General features: G+C 33.3%; 1 protein-coding gene across 3 annotated transcripts in view; it reads left to right on the top strand.

The window, feature by feature from the left end:
* Window positions 1-20,518, top strand: part of LOC148620230 (cadherin-23-like) — a 69,834-nt gene that overhangs the window by 16,347 nt on the left and 32,969 nt on the right. For 2 of the 3 annotated variants that reach the window (XM_088580932.1, XM_088580934.1), the window contains exons 2-7: window positions 5,114-5,172; window positions 8,778-8,867; window positions 14,800-14,963; window positions 15,525-15,581; window positions 16,620-16,712; window positions 19,762-19,848. In XM_088580932.1, coding sequence (XP_088437058.1) covers window positions 5,121-5,172; window positions 8,778-8,867; window positions 14,800-14,963; window positions 15,525-15,581; window positions 16,620-16,712; window positions 19,762-19,848 — 543 coding nt within the window. In that variant the 5' untranslated portion in view covers window positions 5,114-5,120. Of the gene's footprint in view, window positions 1-5,113; window positions 5,173-8,777; window positions 8,868-13,511; window positions 13,559-14,799; window positions 14,964-15,524; window positions 15,582-16,619; window positions 16,713-19,761; window positions 19,849-20,518 lie in introns of those variants that run through there. The other variant, XM_088580933.1, reaches the window with a different exon arrangement.

Raw genomic sequence — 20,518 nt, 5'->3', positions numbered from 1 at the left:
ATAAAATATAGAAAGTATCAAGAGTTTAAAACAATTTGATAAAGATGTGATCGGAGAGGGAGGAAGACTATCTTAATTTATACAACAATGTCTTAACGATCAAGCGATCGGCAATTTTCTGACAGAGAAAAGCAGTTCAATTTGCCCAACTTTTATGAAAATGCGATGGATCGACTTCCAAAAGTTGTAAAGAATTGTTTAAAGACACAAGTCGAACGAACACGACGTATTACTGTCAAAGTACTCGTGGTTAAATTATGAAGAACTTGTTAAATGCACGTGGTTTAATGGTATCAATAAAATGACCACACCAACTAGTGGTTTTAATTTCTCTAGAGCTGTGAACCTGTGGTCAAGCCTAGGGAAGGGAAAACTTGTTATAACTGAAATAGACGATACAGACAGAAAAAAAAATACCATTGTTGGTTTCTATGTTGTAGCTTGTGGTATTAATTATGTCACATTCTACCTTATCATACTTTTTTGGCAAGTTGTTTTCTGCAAAAAAGGACACGCGCCACGAATAAAAAACTGTCCAACCAGAGAGTGAGCAATGTTTTCAATTTGATCCATGGAAACCGCAATTTGCTATGACTTTATGATTTTCTGTTTTAAGTAAGGATACTTTATTCATAAAAAAAGTGGGATTTTCCCATTATTGCTCAACTATTTGAAAACAACTTTATGAAACTTTGTTGAATTGTTTATTTCTATTGACGTATAAGCTCTTGTTGTGTTTTATGTGCTTTGGACAATACCCAGTCTTTGGGTTATACATAACTGATCCCATTTTCAAAAAGGAATAGTTTTTCTTTTCCCTTTTACTAATTGTGATCAGCGAACCACATATAACAGCTTAAAAATGCAGTTAAATAATGTTTTTGTCTCATATTATGTGATTTCGGTAACAGAGTAGCGACGAGATCTAGTCTATTTATCAATCATATGACTGATTTGGTCTAAACCAGAAATGAAGTACTCACATTGTTGATGTGTGTATTTCTGTGATACAATTGTTGGTCTTAAGACCAGATACTTTATGAAGCAGTAAAAGCATCATAATTGAGCGAGACACTTAAGTTTTAATGTAGGTAAAAGAACCTAAATTATAGAATTGGTCTAAAGACCAAAAAACCTATGTACAATGAATACTATTATTTCTATAATTTGGTCTAAAGACCAGAATTTTCATACATGTAGTATAGGCAAGTTGATACAAACATGTCATACACTGTGTATGTTGCTAATAAATTTGGTCTATAGACCATAAATCTAATAATACGGGCACGTATAACTCAAATATATGTCTAGCCTCCGTGGCATGATGCATCTAGCAAACATTTACAAAACTTTTAAAAGATATATAATCCAATATTTGAACATTCTACTTTGTCAGGAATTGAAATTTCCGCATTAGCGTGATACAAATGGCATGCAATGATAATTTCCCATATGAAGCAAAATGTCTGTAAGGTTGTCCTTACTACTAGTTCAGTAAATTCTGTGAGATATATGTATATGAACAAGAACTCAAGCAAGAGATAAAGTAAATAAAATATCATGTGTTTGTTACAGTTTTTTAAGGTTGGAATGTAATAAACAAATGACGAATAAACCTGTCGATTTCTGTTGATTCTTCTCCTTTTCTTTGATGTTGTTTTGTCTGAAAAAAAACTTTTTACCTTAATATTAAGTCGACGATGAAAATTACTTAAATTAAATTTTCTACTTTACTTTAATGACATTAAGCTGTATACAGCTGTAGGCTAGAAACCACTAATTCCACTTCCCACAGGCTTCTATGCTAATTTCACAATATTCAATGGCTTCTCTGAACTTGACCTCAACTTTAACCTGCAGAGGAATATATATCAGCATGATTCTACATAGGTCAGCTCACAATCCTCAGAATGGCATGTGGGATTAGCAGACTTGCAGTGCAGTACTGGTCACCGGAAGTGAAGGATCTATAAATAGCATGCGGAATCACAGTGTCTCCACACGATAGGGGTATATTTAGAAATCATTATGGAGATTAGGCTTCATGTAACAAGAAGCAAAATGCACCTATAAAATGTACAGAAATATATTTCCTTTTCAGAAACTGTTTAAAGTTTTAAAATAAAATGAGAACTTGTTTCACAGCGCTATGAGGAACAGGGGGTAATTTCTGCGTAGGACTATTTTTTTCGTGTACGTTCCAAATACTTATTGGTTGAATTGCTGGTCTGTAACCTGTATTTAAACTCTACAAAAATAGAACATTGGTGCAAAGAGTTTTATATCACCCATGTTACATGTTAGTGGTACATATCTTTCAACAAGTTGGATTTTCGTTTTTGTTTGTCCCTTTCTGTTACAGTTTTCTGTCTAATTTGAATCTGAAATAGACAGGAAGGTTAAGAAAAACTTTCAAAAGTAATAATAGCACTTACTTGGTATGAACATATACTGTGGGTCCGTACACAAGGGCAGGTGGGGTTCGACCGCACCCCTTTTGAAAACCAACAAGCACTATTAAACTATTGATTCAACTGTGACTATTAAAATCGACATTTTGTCTGTACGTCTAGTTTTACCATCACTCCAAAAATATGCAAGCTAGTACAACTACTAACAGAACATCCTACTTAGATGTTACTAAGGAGACCTACATGGTATATGAAAGGTTTAACAAAAATACATGATATACTAAAATCCATTACGGCTAATTACATCTATATGTACCTGAACAACGTAATCTCCTCTCTCATGTTCCAACAATCATCTTATCTCCGGAGGGATATCTTGGTCGGAGTTGTTTCTATGGCAGGTCAATGACTGCTTTGGTAACAGTGGCAACACCCACTTTGCTTTTGAAGTAACTTCTGTCCTTCTGTTTAAAGTGTTTCTCTTTATTTTGTCTAATTTTTTAAGGAATTCTGTCCACCACTTTTTTTCAGAGTGGTTAATTTGATCTGTAAACAAACAACACCAATGTTGTAGTCTTCCTTTGATGCGTTCAATATTAACTTTATCAAAAACGGGGTTTAAAATAGTTGGTATTTCTTTTGGTAAAGTGGGTATTCCATTTCCTGAAACAGCGTTCATACCATACTGTTCCATTTTCCAAACACTATTATGGAAAGCGTTGTAACTCAAAGAAAACTATCGAGATGTTAATCTGATTTAAAAACCTGGCTGGTATTTTCATAAGGAATCCAATTGACAAAAGTTTCAAATTCCAACCAAAAATATAAAAAAGGCAAAAGTTAGGGGTGGTGGTTCTTAAGAGGTTCTAAAATCTGATCTGATTGAATATGACTGGTAGGAATTTTTATTAGGAATGGTATAAAAATGTTTTCGAAATCAGACCGAAAATAAAAAAAGAGGATTTTTTTTGGAAATAGTCCCTTTTGGCCCATTATAACTCGAAAACGTACAGTAAGAGATAACTGACATCTGATTAACAAACGCAGCCAATAAAACACAAATTCAGAAATCAGACCACAAATAAATATTACATTTTGAGGATGTGGCCCAATTTCGTTCTCCTGTTTCAAAAGGAACACATTTGACATATGAATCAAGAAAATCTTATCAAAAAGAAACTTTTCCTGTTAACTCTTCGATAACACCCATTTCCCATTATAGCCGCCTTTTTTCAAAGGTGAAGGGTCAAAACCTCCAAAAATTACAGGACTCTCCCTAGAAACAATGTACATGTATTAAAATTTCAAAAAGAGTAGACGGGTATCATAAATAAATAAAGGGAAGTTAACAGATGCGAACAAGTTCAGGGTAATACCATAATATGTTTGTAGTAAAACGTTCGGCGGGAAAATGTTTTTTTTTATTTTGTATAGTGTATAAAGCTAGGAAATGGCAATATTTTTAATACCGAACTATTATTACTGTTTTATGACAGTATATATATCATGATATCAATTGGCTTTTGTGTGATTCTATGCAAAAGAAATACAATATTAGAGATTGTTATCAACTGCTTTTCATTCTTCTACGCGTCAACGCATATTTGTTAAAAACTCTGTATCTTCGGAATGTTACACGAACGCAGGAGCTCCCCCAAGGCTAGGTCTTGTGACCTTTACTTTTCTTAGTCGGAGAGAAAATTTAGATAGCCATTGCGTTTGTTTACGGTTTATATATTGAATATAGAATAATATTCATTTGATATTCATTTACAGTTTATATTCTTAAAAGTAGCCAGTAATGAATATCAAACGGTAAAATTTTATCGTTTGATATTCAGTTTGATGTTGGAAAGAACATCGAATATCCAACGTACTTGATCTCGGTTCAAATTACTCACTATAGCCTACCTAAATTTGTATTGAAATTGACACTGGTGTAATTCAACTAGCTGTAATACAAAAAAAATAATTTAATGAGAATGTCTTCTAAGGGGCCCAATAATATATGATGGTTCGTCTGAAAGTCGAAATGCCAAATATCATAGAATTCTGATACCTACCATTTTTAGTTGGTCTACAAGGACAAACTTAATCAATTCTGTATTTAACCTTTGTTTCTCTTTATGCATTTATTATAGTAAGTTGATCCTTGTTTGATATGCATCTATGTTCTGTTCCATGGTTATTTTCTCTGAATTACGATATTTGTTACATATAATCACATTCCGTTTCGAGTATTTGCTATTTCTTAACTTAATTGGCAGATTTGAGAATGTCTAACTTGTATGTGGTGTTGGAGGATGTATCAGTTTCTGTAATCTTTGCACTTGAATAACATCATACAATGTATTTCTCCATCAAATGACGGTTACTTGTACACCAAAGTTTTTTTCTTGTATCATTAGACTAAACAAACTGTATATATTATAATTCTGTACAAGTTGAAAGTGTTTGTGATCGATTTTTGTACAAATTATATTTTTTTGCAAGTGTATTTTGAACAAATTGCAATTTGTAAAAAGTCAAAATACAAACTATAATTTATGATGATAGTTATAAAATAAAATTACTGTGTTACACTGTTGCTTTAATGGAACAAGACCTTTTTGCCGTTTCACATAATAGACGCTCTTAAAGTTCCAATTTCATTGCTGTTAGTCAGTACGATCACTAATGCCGACTTTACTGTTTTGTTTCAGAATATAGATGAAGTCGTTGGTCATCAAAACATGTATCATCGTTTGCTTAAACCTGAAATGTGAGTATATTCTAGAACTTAAGCATTATTAACAATACAAAGCCATGCGTATACAAATTTTGACACGATGTCATTTTTTCCTCGTATGATTAATTTGTTTGTAATATCAAGTTCAAGATAAAATGTTCCGGCCTTTTTACATACAAATGTATGCAGTTGATATTGTCTCATGTTTTATGATATTTAATTACCTTAATTTCATTTCTCTATTTTGGAAAATATTCCATCATTTCTGCATTGTTTACTTACTCACACTATGATGCTTAAATTTGATGATTTGAGATTTATAGCATAAGTGTGAATTGTTTTGATTTAATATCTATGTTACGCATGTCGGGGAGCTGCGATATTGTTGTTAGGTTATCACCATTTTATACTAATTTGCAAAATGACGGGTGCAGCTGGGGAACTACATACATGCTAATGGAATCATTATCACTTGAGCCTATAGCGTGATATCAATGTTCATGGTCCATATCACTATCCGTGGGCTCTCCCCATTTGTGATATTGCCCTCACAATCTTCAGCTATTCTGTAATCAATCCATGCAATGAATTGAGAATAATGACATGCACAGTATTTGAGGCGTTCTGTAAGCTAATAATTTATCTCAAGAAATCAACTTTATATAAGATTTCACGGTAGAGCTTGACGATGACCGTTCGGTGTACATTTTTTGTATCAATAAAACTGTGCACCGTAATTTAATATTTACCAAACGGGTAACTCTTTTATTTTTTTTTAACATAACCATTCTTCCATAGTTTCATGATCAAACTATGTCCTGGTCTAGTGATGCAAACGAATTATCGATGACCATGGGATATTATAGATAGTTGAAAATACAAGTTTTTTCAAGTAACATGGGGTAATACACTTACAGAGTAATCAAGGAAACCAAAATTATAGCGGTAATCAAAAGAATGTAATCTGGGGACAAAGACCAGACATAGAAAACAGACATATACAACAAAGAACATAAAATAACTAAAATCATACATACAAATTAATAAAACCAAATGAGCAACTCCACTAAAATCTGAAAGCATGGACCAGGTGCATCGATAGGGTAAGCGTCCTCTGCCTTTCTAGAAACACCCGAAGAGTTGCTCATAAAAAGTCAAATCCGGGGTAGACAAGCGAGGAAAGGAAAACTATGACCCGTTGAATAAATCAGTTTTCATGGTGCAGATGGATACACCATAACGATCCACGAGTTCATGATGACAACCATAAAGTTTCCGTAGTAATGACTTCAATCTTGTAGCAACAAAACCCTGTTCCAGAAGCCTATTTGTTAGAGTTCTAGCGCGATACAAAAAGTCTGCGTAGTTTCGGCAAGCTCTGGCATGACGTATGAGTTTAGATATGAAAACTCCATACGCAGGTCTTGAAGGGATGTTGTCACATATGAAAGGAAAGTTGACAATTCTGAATATAAAAGTCATCACGTTTGTCGTAAAGTTTAGTTAATAGTTTTCCCTTACCACTGATTTCTAAGAGTAGATCAAGATATGAGGCTGACTTCACAGTGTCTGTAGTATCTTTTATCTCAGGTTTTTTGGACAAATCTTCCTTTGTATATTTGGAAGATGATTTGGAATTATTTCTTACAAAGTATGAGGAATCTCTAGCAAGAACTATATGTATCTAGGTGTACCATCTTTTTTGGAAAAACAACGATGTATAATGTTTTTAGATCGGGATTTTAACTGAGTATGGGGAATAGAAGTATACATCGTTGAAAAATCATAGGTTTTTATGCTATTATATAGATAATAGTCTTGAACTGATTGCCTCCAAAAGATCTCTCGAAATTTTCAGGATCCACATTGAATTAATACCACTACGGGAGTAATACGTATTGTGGTAGTACTGTAGACCCTCTTTGACAGTTGTGAGTATAGCGGTTTGGTGGTGCATTTTGCAGATCCAGCTATGAAACGTTGTTTGTATGGATTCTTGTGAAGTTTAGGAATCCAACACATAGACAGTAAATCACAATCATCGTACTTGGTAGAGAGACCAAAAGTGGATAACACAGATTATGGTTTTCCACAATCTCTTCTTTGGAGAGTGTGGTAGCAGTATAGGTCTTATCACTGCTATTAGTTTCTACGTCTACCTCTGATAACAAACATTGGATGTAAAATGGTTTGCAGACAAAAACAATGTTGTTTTGGGCTTTGTCTGCTGGTACGAAAACATATTTGTCATGTATAGTAGACAAAGTTTTTGCTAAATCGGGGTCTTTGAAAACCGATGTAAACTTTGCACTCATTGGCCTACTTAAAACTTTCATTCAAACTAAATTCCTCACGGCCTTTAACCAATTTGACAGAGAATCAGTGTACTTCTCGTTTTATCCATTTTCTTGCATAGTCCTCGACGGTATCCATAAGAACTTTAAAGTTATAGTTCCAATTTACGGAGCGAGGTTCACGGAACATGGGACCTTTAGAACGGATATTACGCAGAGATTCGTTTTCGATGATGGTTAAATCTCCTATACTGATATGACCTGTAGGACCATATTTGAATGGATAGTTTTTGCAAGAACAGTCAGGTGGTTTAGCCTTGAAGTCCTCAATCTCGAGGTTCTGCAATAGCCTTTTATAATTGAAAACTTTGGATGCAATGGGTGAAGTACAGGAATATGAAATAACTGGTATGGATTTGTCTTTGAAATATGGGCGAAATTTGTTGGTAACGTTTTTGTGATGGAGGATGTTAGCCAGATTAATTGCATCTATACCTTTGTTGACAAACGGTAGTGGAAGAAATGATCGTTTTACTTCATCTGACTTTTCACACAAACTGGTTTAAAGGGTCATTGGAAACCAATATCCAAAATGATGGCAACAAGTCTGTATAATGATGAGGTGGGGTCAGAAACAGGAATGTCAAGACTTGTTTTGTAAAGGGAGTGTAGTAAAGTGAGAGGTATAGAATAGAGTTTGGTTCTAATGTGATGAAGTCCAAGCGGTTTTTGTATGAAAGGGAGGAGACTATCTAAGGAGACACCATGTAACTTAGGTGACGTATAGTGGCGATGGCCATGACTCTTTTCTTTCCCATCTTGGATTTTTGTCAAATAAATTTATCATATTTATGGTATTGTTATATTGGCTTGAAAGGTTTCCTATACTTTTGATGTTGTCATTGCATCAGTAAGCAAACACATTCAATGTATTGTTACATGTTAAGTTCCCATTCTATAAAACATGTTGTATATCATGGGATGAATTTTGTTATGATTAATGCGGGAAGGAGGATGATGCCTATATGTAGATTTACTAAAACTTTAATCTTCACTCATGTAAGCTGTACAAACAGATAAACAATTAAAAAAAAAACAACCAAAAAACAAAATAACAAAAACAAAAACACACACACCCACACACACACAAAAAACCCAAAAAAACCCAAATATTGCAGTAAGAATGCATACTAAAACATTAACATATTTTTCAATTGTTTAATACGTATCTGTTTAACAATAAGGTTACGTAGTGTGAATTTGGTTGACCAGATATATAATTTTTTGTCTTTTCTGCGGAATTAGGTAGTATAAATTTTATTTCGAGTGTGCTTTGTGTTTTAGATGCTGCTCTGCAGTCAAGTTCGCCCCCATTGTGGGTTGGTAACACAATAAATGCAAACGGATACCAAGAGGCAAGTGGTACTCCTAATGGTATGTACATGTACAATTTAATCCAATACTGCTCCCCTGTTTAATAATAATTTTATGGTTTTGTAATATTCAGAAAGTAAAGTGCATGTAATTCTTAGTGTTCAAATAATAAATAGTGATGTTTTATTAATGTTTTGTTGCCCCTACATCTGCGGTAATTGCAAAACAAATATCTTTGTAGGCGCCTACTCCGTAACTGTTAAACTAACGTTATTTTAAAGGCCTACTCCGTACCTACACCATGCGTACTCTGAAACTGTTGTCTAGTTTCTTTTTAACCGCCTTCTCTATTACTGTAAAATAACCTTCTTTTTCGAGACTTTGAGCTTTGGGTTATGTTGCTACAAGATTGTTTTATGGTCGTCATCATGACCTCGTGGATCGTTATGGTGTATCCATCTGCACCATGAAAACTTATTTATTCAACGGGCCATAGTTTTTCTTTCCTCGTTTGTCTACCCCGGACTTGACTTTTTATGAACAACTCGGCGGGTGTTTCTAGAAAGGCGGAAGACGCTTACCCTACCGGTGCACCTGGTCCATGCTCCCAGTTTTTAGTCCGAGTTGCTCATTTGCTTTTGTTACTTTGTATGTATGATTTTAGTTACTGTATGTTCTTTGTTGTGTATGTCTGTTTTCCATGTCTTGTCTTTGTCCCTGGATTACATTCTTATGATTACCGCTATAACCTTGGTTCCCTTGATTACTCTTTAATAGGTCTAGAGGGTATACCGCTATATTATGCATGCATGTCAATAGAAAGATGAATCTATGTAGTTTTTGAATATCATTCTTTTCTAACTGAAAGGTGGAAAAGTTGTCTGCTATTCAGCATTATTTTGAGAAAGGGTAACGATCAATCGACCCGTATACACTTTGATAAGTAATTTATGTGAAATCTTTCATTTAAATTAAAACAAATATCATGTGAAGATTATACAAGTATGTATAGAATTTAAAAAATGTAAAAAAGATCAATCGAAACTGTGAACTGTAAACTTTGTAAAGAAGTATGTATAAAAATATAAAAAAAATATATTAAATTTTCCAATAAAAAGGGGCGTCAACTGGATTCGCCGCTGCTCTGAACTGATTATACTTAACCAGATTCCTTGTAAAAATTCTAACGCAAAAAGAGAAAAGTAGTCTATAAGCAATAAAAACTTCTAAGAATTGTTTACCTCTAAAAAAGTCTCATGCAGTTGTAGTAGCGGTATGGATAGAACGCAATGATAATATAGTTCTTACCGTCCGTGCGAGACCCGACAGGGTAGTCAAGGACGTTAAAAACCCCTTTGAAGTACATAGTTCTTATAGAATACTAGATCAAAGGAAACATCATTGCCAAGGGCAGAAGCGAACCAAGAATATTACAAAAACAGAGGGGTTCTGATCAAGACGTTTATAAACAGGGGATACAATCTATCATTTGCTATTACTGTCAATCAGTTGTTATAAACTTACTTTTTTTGCGGTGTAAATACACATGGACAGAGCAGTTATAGTACTAAGTGGTTTGAGCATTGACTTCTGTTGTCATGTTTGGACGAGGCTAAAAAGTTGTTTTGAACATTTACAATGTTATAATTAATATGGGGTAGGCATTGCCAAGAGCACCAAGAGCTTTACCATGCATGTACCGTCTTTGTGAGACTCGTAAATATAAAAAAGGACAGTGCAAATAGGAGGGGTCTACCCGGAAGAAAATGTTTGCTTCGCGAATGCAATATTTTTGTTTATATCTAAGCAGCAAGCCAATTGAACACTTTTATTTGAAAATCTGCCTTGTTAATTAATGGGGAAGTTGTTTTTGTTAAATGAATAACTTTTTTTGCCCAAAGCTCCAACCCCATACCCCCTTTTCCCTCGCTCTCAAAATGGTCGATAACTCTTTTTTAACTTTTTATTTTTTTATTCAATAAGATACATATATACATAACAGACAGTTTAAACTACATGAAGAACATCACATGTTGTTTACTTAAACCGCATCATTCTGTACATACAAACAACCAGCTTAATAATGAGATATATGCTTTATCCTATTGGGTTTATTAAAAAATACAGTAAATTAGAGGTGAAAAAAGGAATAATTTGATCTGAAAAAAAAAGAAAAAAAAGTCTGGCTCAATGTTTACAACATTGGGATCATTAGGTTGCATTCAAAAATCTATAAGAGTTCCAAATTTTTTCAAAATTTTTCACACGTTTGTTTTTCGCAGCTATCATTTTTTCAATATTATACATATACTTCATTTTTTCTAACATTCCTTGCACATTTAATGGTTTATTATAACACTTCATACTGTAAATATAATGTTTCATCCAAAGAAAAATATTATTTTGTGGATAACCTTTACGACATTGTTTAATATTACCAAACAAAAATATGATTTTAGTGAATGCTATGCTTATACCATTATGAAGGAGCCATTGATCAATTTCTTCAATAAAATCCTGTACGTATTCACATTCCCATAACAAATGTTCAATAGTTTCTATTCCTGAATTACAGAAAGAACAAAATGGAGAGGAGGCATTGTCAACTATATTGATAAATTTGTTGGTTGTCAAAATCCTCTGATTAATTCTGTACTGGAGCCAATGCAGTTTTGTATTTTGTGTAACGACATATGGAAGTTTATTAAAAACTTTCCAATTCTCAGTATCTACATTTAAAATTGTGCTCCACTTGGTGTTCCCTGTAGACGTACAATCATTTCTATTTAAAATACAATACATATCTCTTGAGCCCTTCTGACTCTTTAATATAGTTTTCACATGTGATGGAATGAAAGGAGATGCTGGTTTGTAGCTTTCCTTTGTAAACTGCTTACTTATCTTTGATGTCAGAGACATAATACTATTGTATTTCATTATATTCAAATTTACATCAAAAATATTTTGTAATTCGTCGTGTTTCAAAAAAGAACCATCTTCTCCAAACAAATCATTAACATAACGAATACTCCATCAAGCCAGTTCTTAAAAATAATTGGTCGTTGTCCAACTTTAAACAAATTATTCATCCAAAGAGGACTGGCTAAAAAATATTCCCATTTTTTATCTTTCTCTCTCTCCATTACCATTTCCCATGACAACAGAACATCTCGCCAAAAATTATTTTTAATATTTGAACATTTTTTCTTTGTCTACCTGTGATAAGAAAATATTTTGACAATTTCCTTCATTTCTATAAAGTCTCCTTATCCATGTACATTTCATGGATTGAATAAAAGCATTTACATTGATCATCTTAAGGCCTCCTTCTTCATAGCATTTTTGTAATACATCTTTCTTAACTTTATGAACAGGTGAATTCCACACAAATGTATAAAAAATGTCGTTTATATTTTTCACCATATCATCCCTTGGGTTTGGAAGTGACATTATAAAATGATTCAAAAGTGGTAACAAAAGTGTTTTAACAAATGTTATTCTACCAATTACTGTGATATTGCGTTTTGACCACTGGTTTATTATACTTTTGATCTTTCTGATACTTTCATCATAATTTTATTTTATCATCTTATCCAGGTCGACCTCAAAATTAACACCTCATAATTTGAAAGATGTAACTCCCCAAGAAAGATTTTTCTCTCTACATAAAACCTCCTTAGAATACTTTTTGCTCCCAATCCAAACAACTTGAGTTTTTGAAAAGTTGATGTTAAGTCCCGAAATCTGGCCAAACCAATCAAGTTCATGTAATGCCTGGTTCAAGGAATCTTCCGAACCATCTAAAAGTAAAGATGTATCGTCTGCAAATTGGAACAATTTATGTTCAACCTGGATGATTCCCTTTATATCATTGTTCTTTCTAATTTTCACACTAAAAATTTCAGCACATAAGATGAATAAGTACGGTGACAAGGGATCCCCTTGTCTACAGCCCCGTTCAATTAAGAAAAACTCTGAAAGATTCCCACCCTGAATTACAGCGGATTTTATGTTATTGTATAAAACTTCTGTCCATTTTATAATAGAATCCCCAAAGTTAAAGAACTTTAAAACATTTTTCAAAAATCTCCATGAAATGGAATCAAAAGCCTTTTCAAAATCGATTAATAATAAAAGGCCAGGTATATCAAAATCGATTAATAATAAAAGGCCAGGTATATCATTTTCTTCACTATATTGCATAATGTCATAAATAAGTCTAATATTCTCCCCAATATATCTTCCACTGATAAATCCAGTCTGATCAGTATGTATAATATTACTCAAAACAGTCTTAAATCTCATAGCTAAAGCACCAGAACAAATCTTATATACTGTGTTCAATAAAGATATGGGTCTCCAATTCTTTAAAAAAATGTCTTGGTTTATTTCCCTTAGGTAGACAGGTAATAATGCCCTGTGGTCGATAACTTTATAGCACATCGCAATACTTAACATATTGTATCCCTTAAGGGCACCTTTAGCAACATCCTTTTCAGTTTTGGACCGTCTGAACAATCTGTACAGACACCGGAAAATTACAGTTTTCCACCGATGGTGGGAATATTTTACACATGTCATATGACGTAAACAAAATTCAGACGCTAGCTGCAAATTTCAAACAAGGAAACGATTGCCTTTCCTACCTTAGAAAAGCTATGCTTCGATTGGAATAACATAATCGAAGTTATATTTTTTTCCAAGGCGGATTAGGTTCTTGACAACAGCGACAGTTGAACAGCAAATTACACGTACGTACATCCTCGTGTTTCCCGAACTCTTTAGAAACACCATATTTACTTCTTTTAATTAGTAAAGAAAATAGAGAAAGACTCGGAAACTATCAGAAAAAATGAATTTATTTTTTTCTGAATCCAAATCTTAACCTCTGTACTTTTATTTGATTTGTATAAGGAAGCGATGAATTTTCTCCGTGAGGACAGGTACTTTTTGTTACTTCCGGGACATGACTTTTTTTTCGTTAGTATATTGGGGAACCTTAAGGGAAATTTAGACAATATATGTAGTAACCGTAGACAGTCAATCACGTCTGTCTGCTCCACGTAAAGAATGAAAAAGTAAGCCACTTTATGGTTCACCTCTCGAATTCTGATTTGTTATAATCTAAAAATCAACTAAAATTAAACTGAATCTTGGATTTATTACAACTGTAAAAGCATCTTTGCTAGCCGAGGTTTACGGTCCTGCCATTCCCATTGCGAGAGGGAATGAGCAGGACCGTAACCCTTGCTTAACGAAGATGGTGTAAAAGATAGGAATCGGAAATAAGCCATTCATAAATCGGACACTTTTCATCAGTCTATAAGATAGTAACGCCCGATTTTATTTGAAATAACCTATATACAAAAAAAATCTTTGTAACGTTCTCTTATTTTTTTCTCCCTCACATGCTAGATGACTTTTAAGCAATGCCAGAGTTTTCCACCTTCGTTTAAATTCGAAATGACAGCATTTATATACATGTAAGAACAGATCGACGGGCGCTTAAGGAAAACAGAAAATGCGTAAAATTATTGAACCTGAACCCCTATTTTCAAGCCTAACTTGCTAATTTTAAATTCTTTAAATGTATATGTAATTTTTTGACTTTTAACATTGTTGAGCGCTCAATTATTTAATAACAGAAAATGTATGTCAATCTTTTCATATTTGTTTGCTTAAAAAAGCATATACAATATTGATCATTTGAAAAAACATGTTACATATTCATTCTGTTCTGTTGTACCAACAGTTCGAAAACAGAACAGGTTCTCTGGAAATTGATTTCGTATTTTACAGTTTTAGTATAACTAGTAGTTACATGTGATCTTTACATGTGACCTTTACATGCTACTTGCTTCTCAATACCTACATTGTACAATAAACGATTTCAAATTTCACAAAAGTTACATATGTATTAGGTGTTTACGTTGGTTAAGGAGACGAATGTTCTAATTTTCTGTTCAAACTTAATTTTTTTTACCTTTTGAAGGTACACTGTTAGGAACAATTACTGCCCGTGGCAGAAACGGTGTCGATGTTATAATAGAGCCATATGATGCAGCAACTGAGGCAGTAATTATATTTAAGTACAATATTACCGGTAACGAAGCAACAGGATATATTTATCTTAATGGAGAACTAGACAGAGAAAGGGTACGAAATAAAATCTTAAGGATTTTTTCAACTATTATAAATATAACTAATTCGGGTATTATATACAGGTATCACGAGCAGCGATTCTAAACTATTAAGTATGGTTTACTAGTGTACGTTTTAAAGTTGTTGATCACACAAAAGTCACATGAAATTGGAAAAAAAATACAATTTACAACTTAAACATTCTTTGCCATAAAATGATAACACCATACAAAACAGTTATTATTCATTTAAGGGTGTACATTTCAGTTCCTTTGTCTGGTGTTTGACTTATTCTACGTTTGTGGTCTTTTATATTTTCGTAGTGCAGAAACCCCTAGCCCACGTCCTTTGAATTGCAAATACTTTGATACTGTATCTTAGCTTTGAATTAACGGCCACATTAATAGCAAGTATATTTGCATTTCTTGAAAAGAAGTACTGAATTAAAAGTGAGGAAAACGGTATTAATCGTTTAATAAAATAACAAAGACAAATCTGTTTGATTGTTTTAGAACCAATCAAAAATAATTAGCCTCGCTTATTAAGTATTGTAATTGATTTTCTTATACATTGCAGATGTCTTCCATGGAGCTGTTTTTTGCAGCCTTTGATAGCAAGATAGGAAAGGAACAGGTATTTGATTCTGAAATGAAACGAAAGAGAAAACATGTAGTCACTTTTAACCTCTGAAGCTGTTTCTTCCACTAGTTAAACTATTGCTAAGCATAGTTCAATTGATAAACACAAAAGCATACAGATAAAACGAACCAATACAAGACACGAATAACAGTGTGATGAATGTGATTTCAACAAAGCTTCATTAAAGGAGAAAACCATGTTATTGTGCAAGTAATAAATATCGAAACTATTCTGTTAAATATTCATGAAAATTAAATTGAAACAAAATAATTTCCTTTTCTTAATTAATTAATTGAGATTTGTTATTAGAAACTATGATCGGTTGAACTGTGACGTCACGAAGTCGGTTTGTAAAGTGAAAGTAAATAGGCAATAGATTACAATGTCCGAAGAAATCGCAAATTTGGCACTTCCCCCTATAAATTGAGCACAAAATAAATAGAAGAAGAGATTGAGGCACAGCATGTAAGCAAATACCAGACATCATTGACGAAGAACGGGATTTGCAGCCAGATGGCTAGTATTTGTAAAGAAAAGGCTACTTCCATGACTTCCGAAGAATGTTCGTGTTGCTGGTAAAAAAAACCCAAAAAAACTTTTAGGACATTTCTTTTTTATCATTCGTGCAATTGTAAGCTTGACAAATCATGATGTTTTGGTGATTAAATAAACAGGATCGTTGAAATATTTACGGAATATTCTTTGTTTACATATTATTTGCAGTACTTGTTTCAGTACCAAACCTACTTATTGAGGTCACGAGCCAATCGGAAGCTATCGGTAAAAATCAATAAAGTCTGACTATGATCTTCCTTCCGATTGGAGAGTTATGCAAGATAGCTATCCACTTATATTTCAAGGAATTCGAACTTTGCATAGCCTTGAGCATTATATAAAAGCGCATTTTGCATAAAGATTATTTATTTTTGTTTACGTGGATATGATTTATCACAAGAGCCAAACGTAACACAAAGGTGGCCTTTCCCTTTAAGACAAAATTGTTGATAAACTAAATTGAATATTACATTGTAGGTACCTGCTTACAGAGTGACCATTTCCATTTTAGACATAAATGACAATGCACCAATGTTTGAGGAGCCATTTTATCAAAAACAAATATTTGAGGTACATGTATGCATAAAAAGAGACAATGTAGTAGGCAACTACATGTAGTAATGGTGTACAAAAATAAAACTGACTACTCATTCATAAGTTACTCTCTGCTTAATTCCAAATCATAGTATTATTGTACGCAATTATACAATTATTGACTAACAAGTCCAAAACTTCATATTGGCCTTGGCCAGCGTAGATAATAGATAGGTCAATAAGTCGTATTGGATGGGTAAAACCGTATTGGACGTCTATATCCCGTATTTGCATACTTTTGTATTTTGTATTGGATTGGCTTAAATCTTAATGTTATGCAATAATAATAAGAACAAGGAAGACATGCCTACCGCCAAGCACGACATCAGAAATAATATATTTTGGAATATAAAAAAAATATATGTGTGTTTACGGTACCCCGATCGACAATATTTTCCAACGCCGACCTTAAACATTTTTATAGGAAAAATTCGCAGAAAATAAAAAAAATCCGGAAATTTGCTGCGTGCGCATCCGATTTTGACCAATTATCAATTCAAACAAACATGGCGACCTCCGAGTCAAATCCATGGCCGGTTAGTTCTATTACATAAAAAACACGCATGTTATGTTTATCTTTCACGTTTTATCGGATTTTGATAGGATAATTAATTAGAAAGAGTAATCAAGGGAACCAAGGTTATAGCGGTAATCAAAAGAATGTAATCCAGAGACAAAGACCAGACATGGAAAACAGACGCACATAACAAAGAACATAAAGTAACTAAAATAATACATACAAAGTAACAAAAGTAAATGAACAACTCGGACTTCACTAAAAACTGGGACTAAGTGCACCGGTAGGGTAAGCGTCCTCTGCCTTTCTAGAAACACCCGAAGAGTTGCTCATAAAAAGTCAAGTCCGGGGTAGGCAAGAGGGGAAAGTTAAACTATGACACGTGGAACAAATCAGTTGTCATGGCGCAGATGGATACACCGTAGCGATCCAGTAGTTCATGATGACGTTCATAAAACGTCTGTAGTAATGACTTCAATCTTGTGGCAACATAACTCTGTTCCAGATACCTGTTTGTCAGAATTCTAGCACGATACAAAAAGTTTGTGTAGTTTCGGCAAGCTCTGGCATAACGTTTGAGTTGTGATATGTATACTCCATACGCAGGTGTTGTAGTGATGTTGCCACAAATGAAAGGAAAGTTGACAATGCTGAAAGAAAAGTCATCACCTTTTTCGTAAAGTTTGGTCAATAGCTTTCCTTGACCATCGATTTCTGTGTGTAGGTCAAGATATGAGGCTGACCTCACAGTGTCTGTAGTATCCTTTATCTCAAGTTCTTTGGGGTTAATAACCAAACAATTATCACGAGTGCCAAAGAACACCCAGATATAAATAGTGTGCAGAACTTGTTCCGTGCAAGAGTTAAATTAGCATGTGTTCGTAGTACGAGTGATAATATTTTAGTTATTCACGATAACCAATTGATTATCCTATTTATTATATAGATTTTCTAAATAATGTATCAATATTTTCAACATTAAGTTTAAATTCTGTGATTGGCGGGTGGACATCGAAGTTGTCACGTTTTGCAGGAGAAAGTCTGAGAGTGAAATTTATTTCACAGTGTGTATTATCGAAAATTATTTACAACGGGGACATTCGATAAAACATCGCTATCTATATAATAGATTTATTTGTTGCTAAAAGCCAAAATAAGACTTTAATTTGCATAAAACATCTGTTGAAATATCCTAGTCACATTAAAGTTTGTTTCAAGAATCACAAGACTATCCATCATTCAGAAAAAAGTATGTATAGTTTTACTGGTGCCTCTATCAAATCTGGAACTACAGATTCACACTAAAAATTTAAAATTAAATCCATCCAAAATGAAAATACATTGGTGCATAACAGCTATTATTGACTTACGCAATAAAACTGTAACTAAGCATCAGAGAAACATAGTAAGTATCTCAGTATCTGACATCTCCAACAGAAATACGAATATACATATATAACTGCATGATTTAAGAAAAAGAAATCGACCTACCGACCATATTTTTTACCAGGGTACAGTAAATACACATACATTTTTTGGGCCTGATCTCGAAAGCATGGGTAACCTTAATGTGTTGTTTTAATATATAAATAGAGCTTAAAAAAAGAAAGAAAAAGAAAAAGAAGAATCAGCGTACGGCTCTAGGACAGTATAAATTTCCTATTTACAGTATATGCCATTCCATCATTTCCCATTCCTTGTAGAATTTCCGGACATGGAAATGCCGGGCGTCTGTTCGTCCGCGTTTTCCGCACTCTTTTTTATAATGCTTTTACCAAATGAGTTTGTTTTTGGTATGTTGCCTTATTATGAAGAGTTACAGATTAAGTTTGACTTTGGTTACTGTTGAATGATTTTTACGGTTATTGCCCTTGAACTTAAATAAATCCAGTGAATTTACAGTTTTCTGCACTGTTTTTCAAATGTTTTATCAATTGATTTTATCTTTTGTATGTAGTCTTACTATGAGAAGTTACAGATTAAGTTCGACTTTGGCTATTGTTGAATGATTTTTACTGAAGTTATCGCCCTTGTTCTAAGAAAATTTCAGTAAATTTAAAGTTTTCCACACTTTTTTTACGCTTGGAAAATTGGAACGCTGCTCTTTTATATTTGTTAAGTATTTAAATTGTCAAATTGAACTTTATATGTTTCACTTCTTCAACATTTAAACTGTAATTTTTGATTAAATTTAATAGATTTTTCAAATGACATATACTTTTAAAAAACAATTTCCCTATTTTCCACAAAAAACCCAAATTCTCATCCACAAAACATGTATTCCATAGAATTGAAAGTTTTCACATACAGGTACTGTATATATGTTAAAATTCATTAAATCAAAATGCGTATAATCCGAAATCGTTAAATTATGAAGCATTGACTTAAAAAAATGCGAAACCAAAAAGGTTATCAGTTTATTATGTTAAATCTGATATGCTTTTGTAATTTTTTTGTAAAGGTAAGAAGTGAACTCTTACTTTGAATTTTTTTAATTTTTTTTTCCAGAACGCAACCATTAGTGAAAAGTTAGTGAGAGTTAAAGCTTCTGATCCAGATAATGGTGCAGGAGGTTCCTTTAAATTCAGATTAGAGGTAAGACATGTTTGAAAGAGGGAACCAAGGTTCTAGCGGAAATGAAATCATCACATCCAAGGACAAAGACCAGACATGAAAAACAGACCAAACACAACAAAGAACGTAAAGTAACTAAAATCATACATACACAGTAACAAAAGTAAATAAGCAACTCGGACTCCACTAAAAACCGGGAACATGGATCTCGTTTGTCTACCCCAGATTCGACTTTTTATGAGCAACTCGGCGGGTGCTTCTAGAAAAGCAGAGGAAGCTTACCCTACCGATGCACCTGGTCCATGCTCCATTACTTTTGTAACATTTAACCTGATCATGTTCGTAATTCTACATGACAAATTTGACTGTAAACTGCTTAATTCCTCCCACAACCCTTTTTATTTTTATTTGTTATGAGCAATTTTATTTCTTACTACGTCAGATGTTTTTTTGATGAACTATGATATCCGACAAATTTTTGTTAGGTCCAAAGGAGCTAAGCGATTGACATGGAAATACCTTTTAAATTTTGGGGGTTTATTAAGAATGTGTTTACGTTTTTCCCAATATTTTTCTTACATCTGTATCTGTTGATATTTGTCATTTGCAACTGACGAAGAAAGGTTTTGCCTGCGTTAAATAAATTATTATTTTCCCTCCATGAACACAGCTTGTGTTTAAATTAATCAAA

The sequence above is a fragment of the Perna viridis genome, chromosome 4 (assembly GCF_037379345.1).
Source record: "Perna viridis isolate PV_CMFRI_1.1 ecotype Kerala chromosome 4, ASM3737934v1, whole genome shotgun sequence".
Lineage (NCBI taxonomy): Eukaryota > Metazoa > Mollusca > Bivalvia > Mytilida > Mytilidae > Perna > Perna viridis.
The sequence above is the reverse complement of the archived record's forward strand: the minus strand, read 5'-3'. Positions and strand labels throughout refer to the sequence as shown.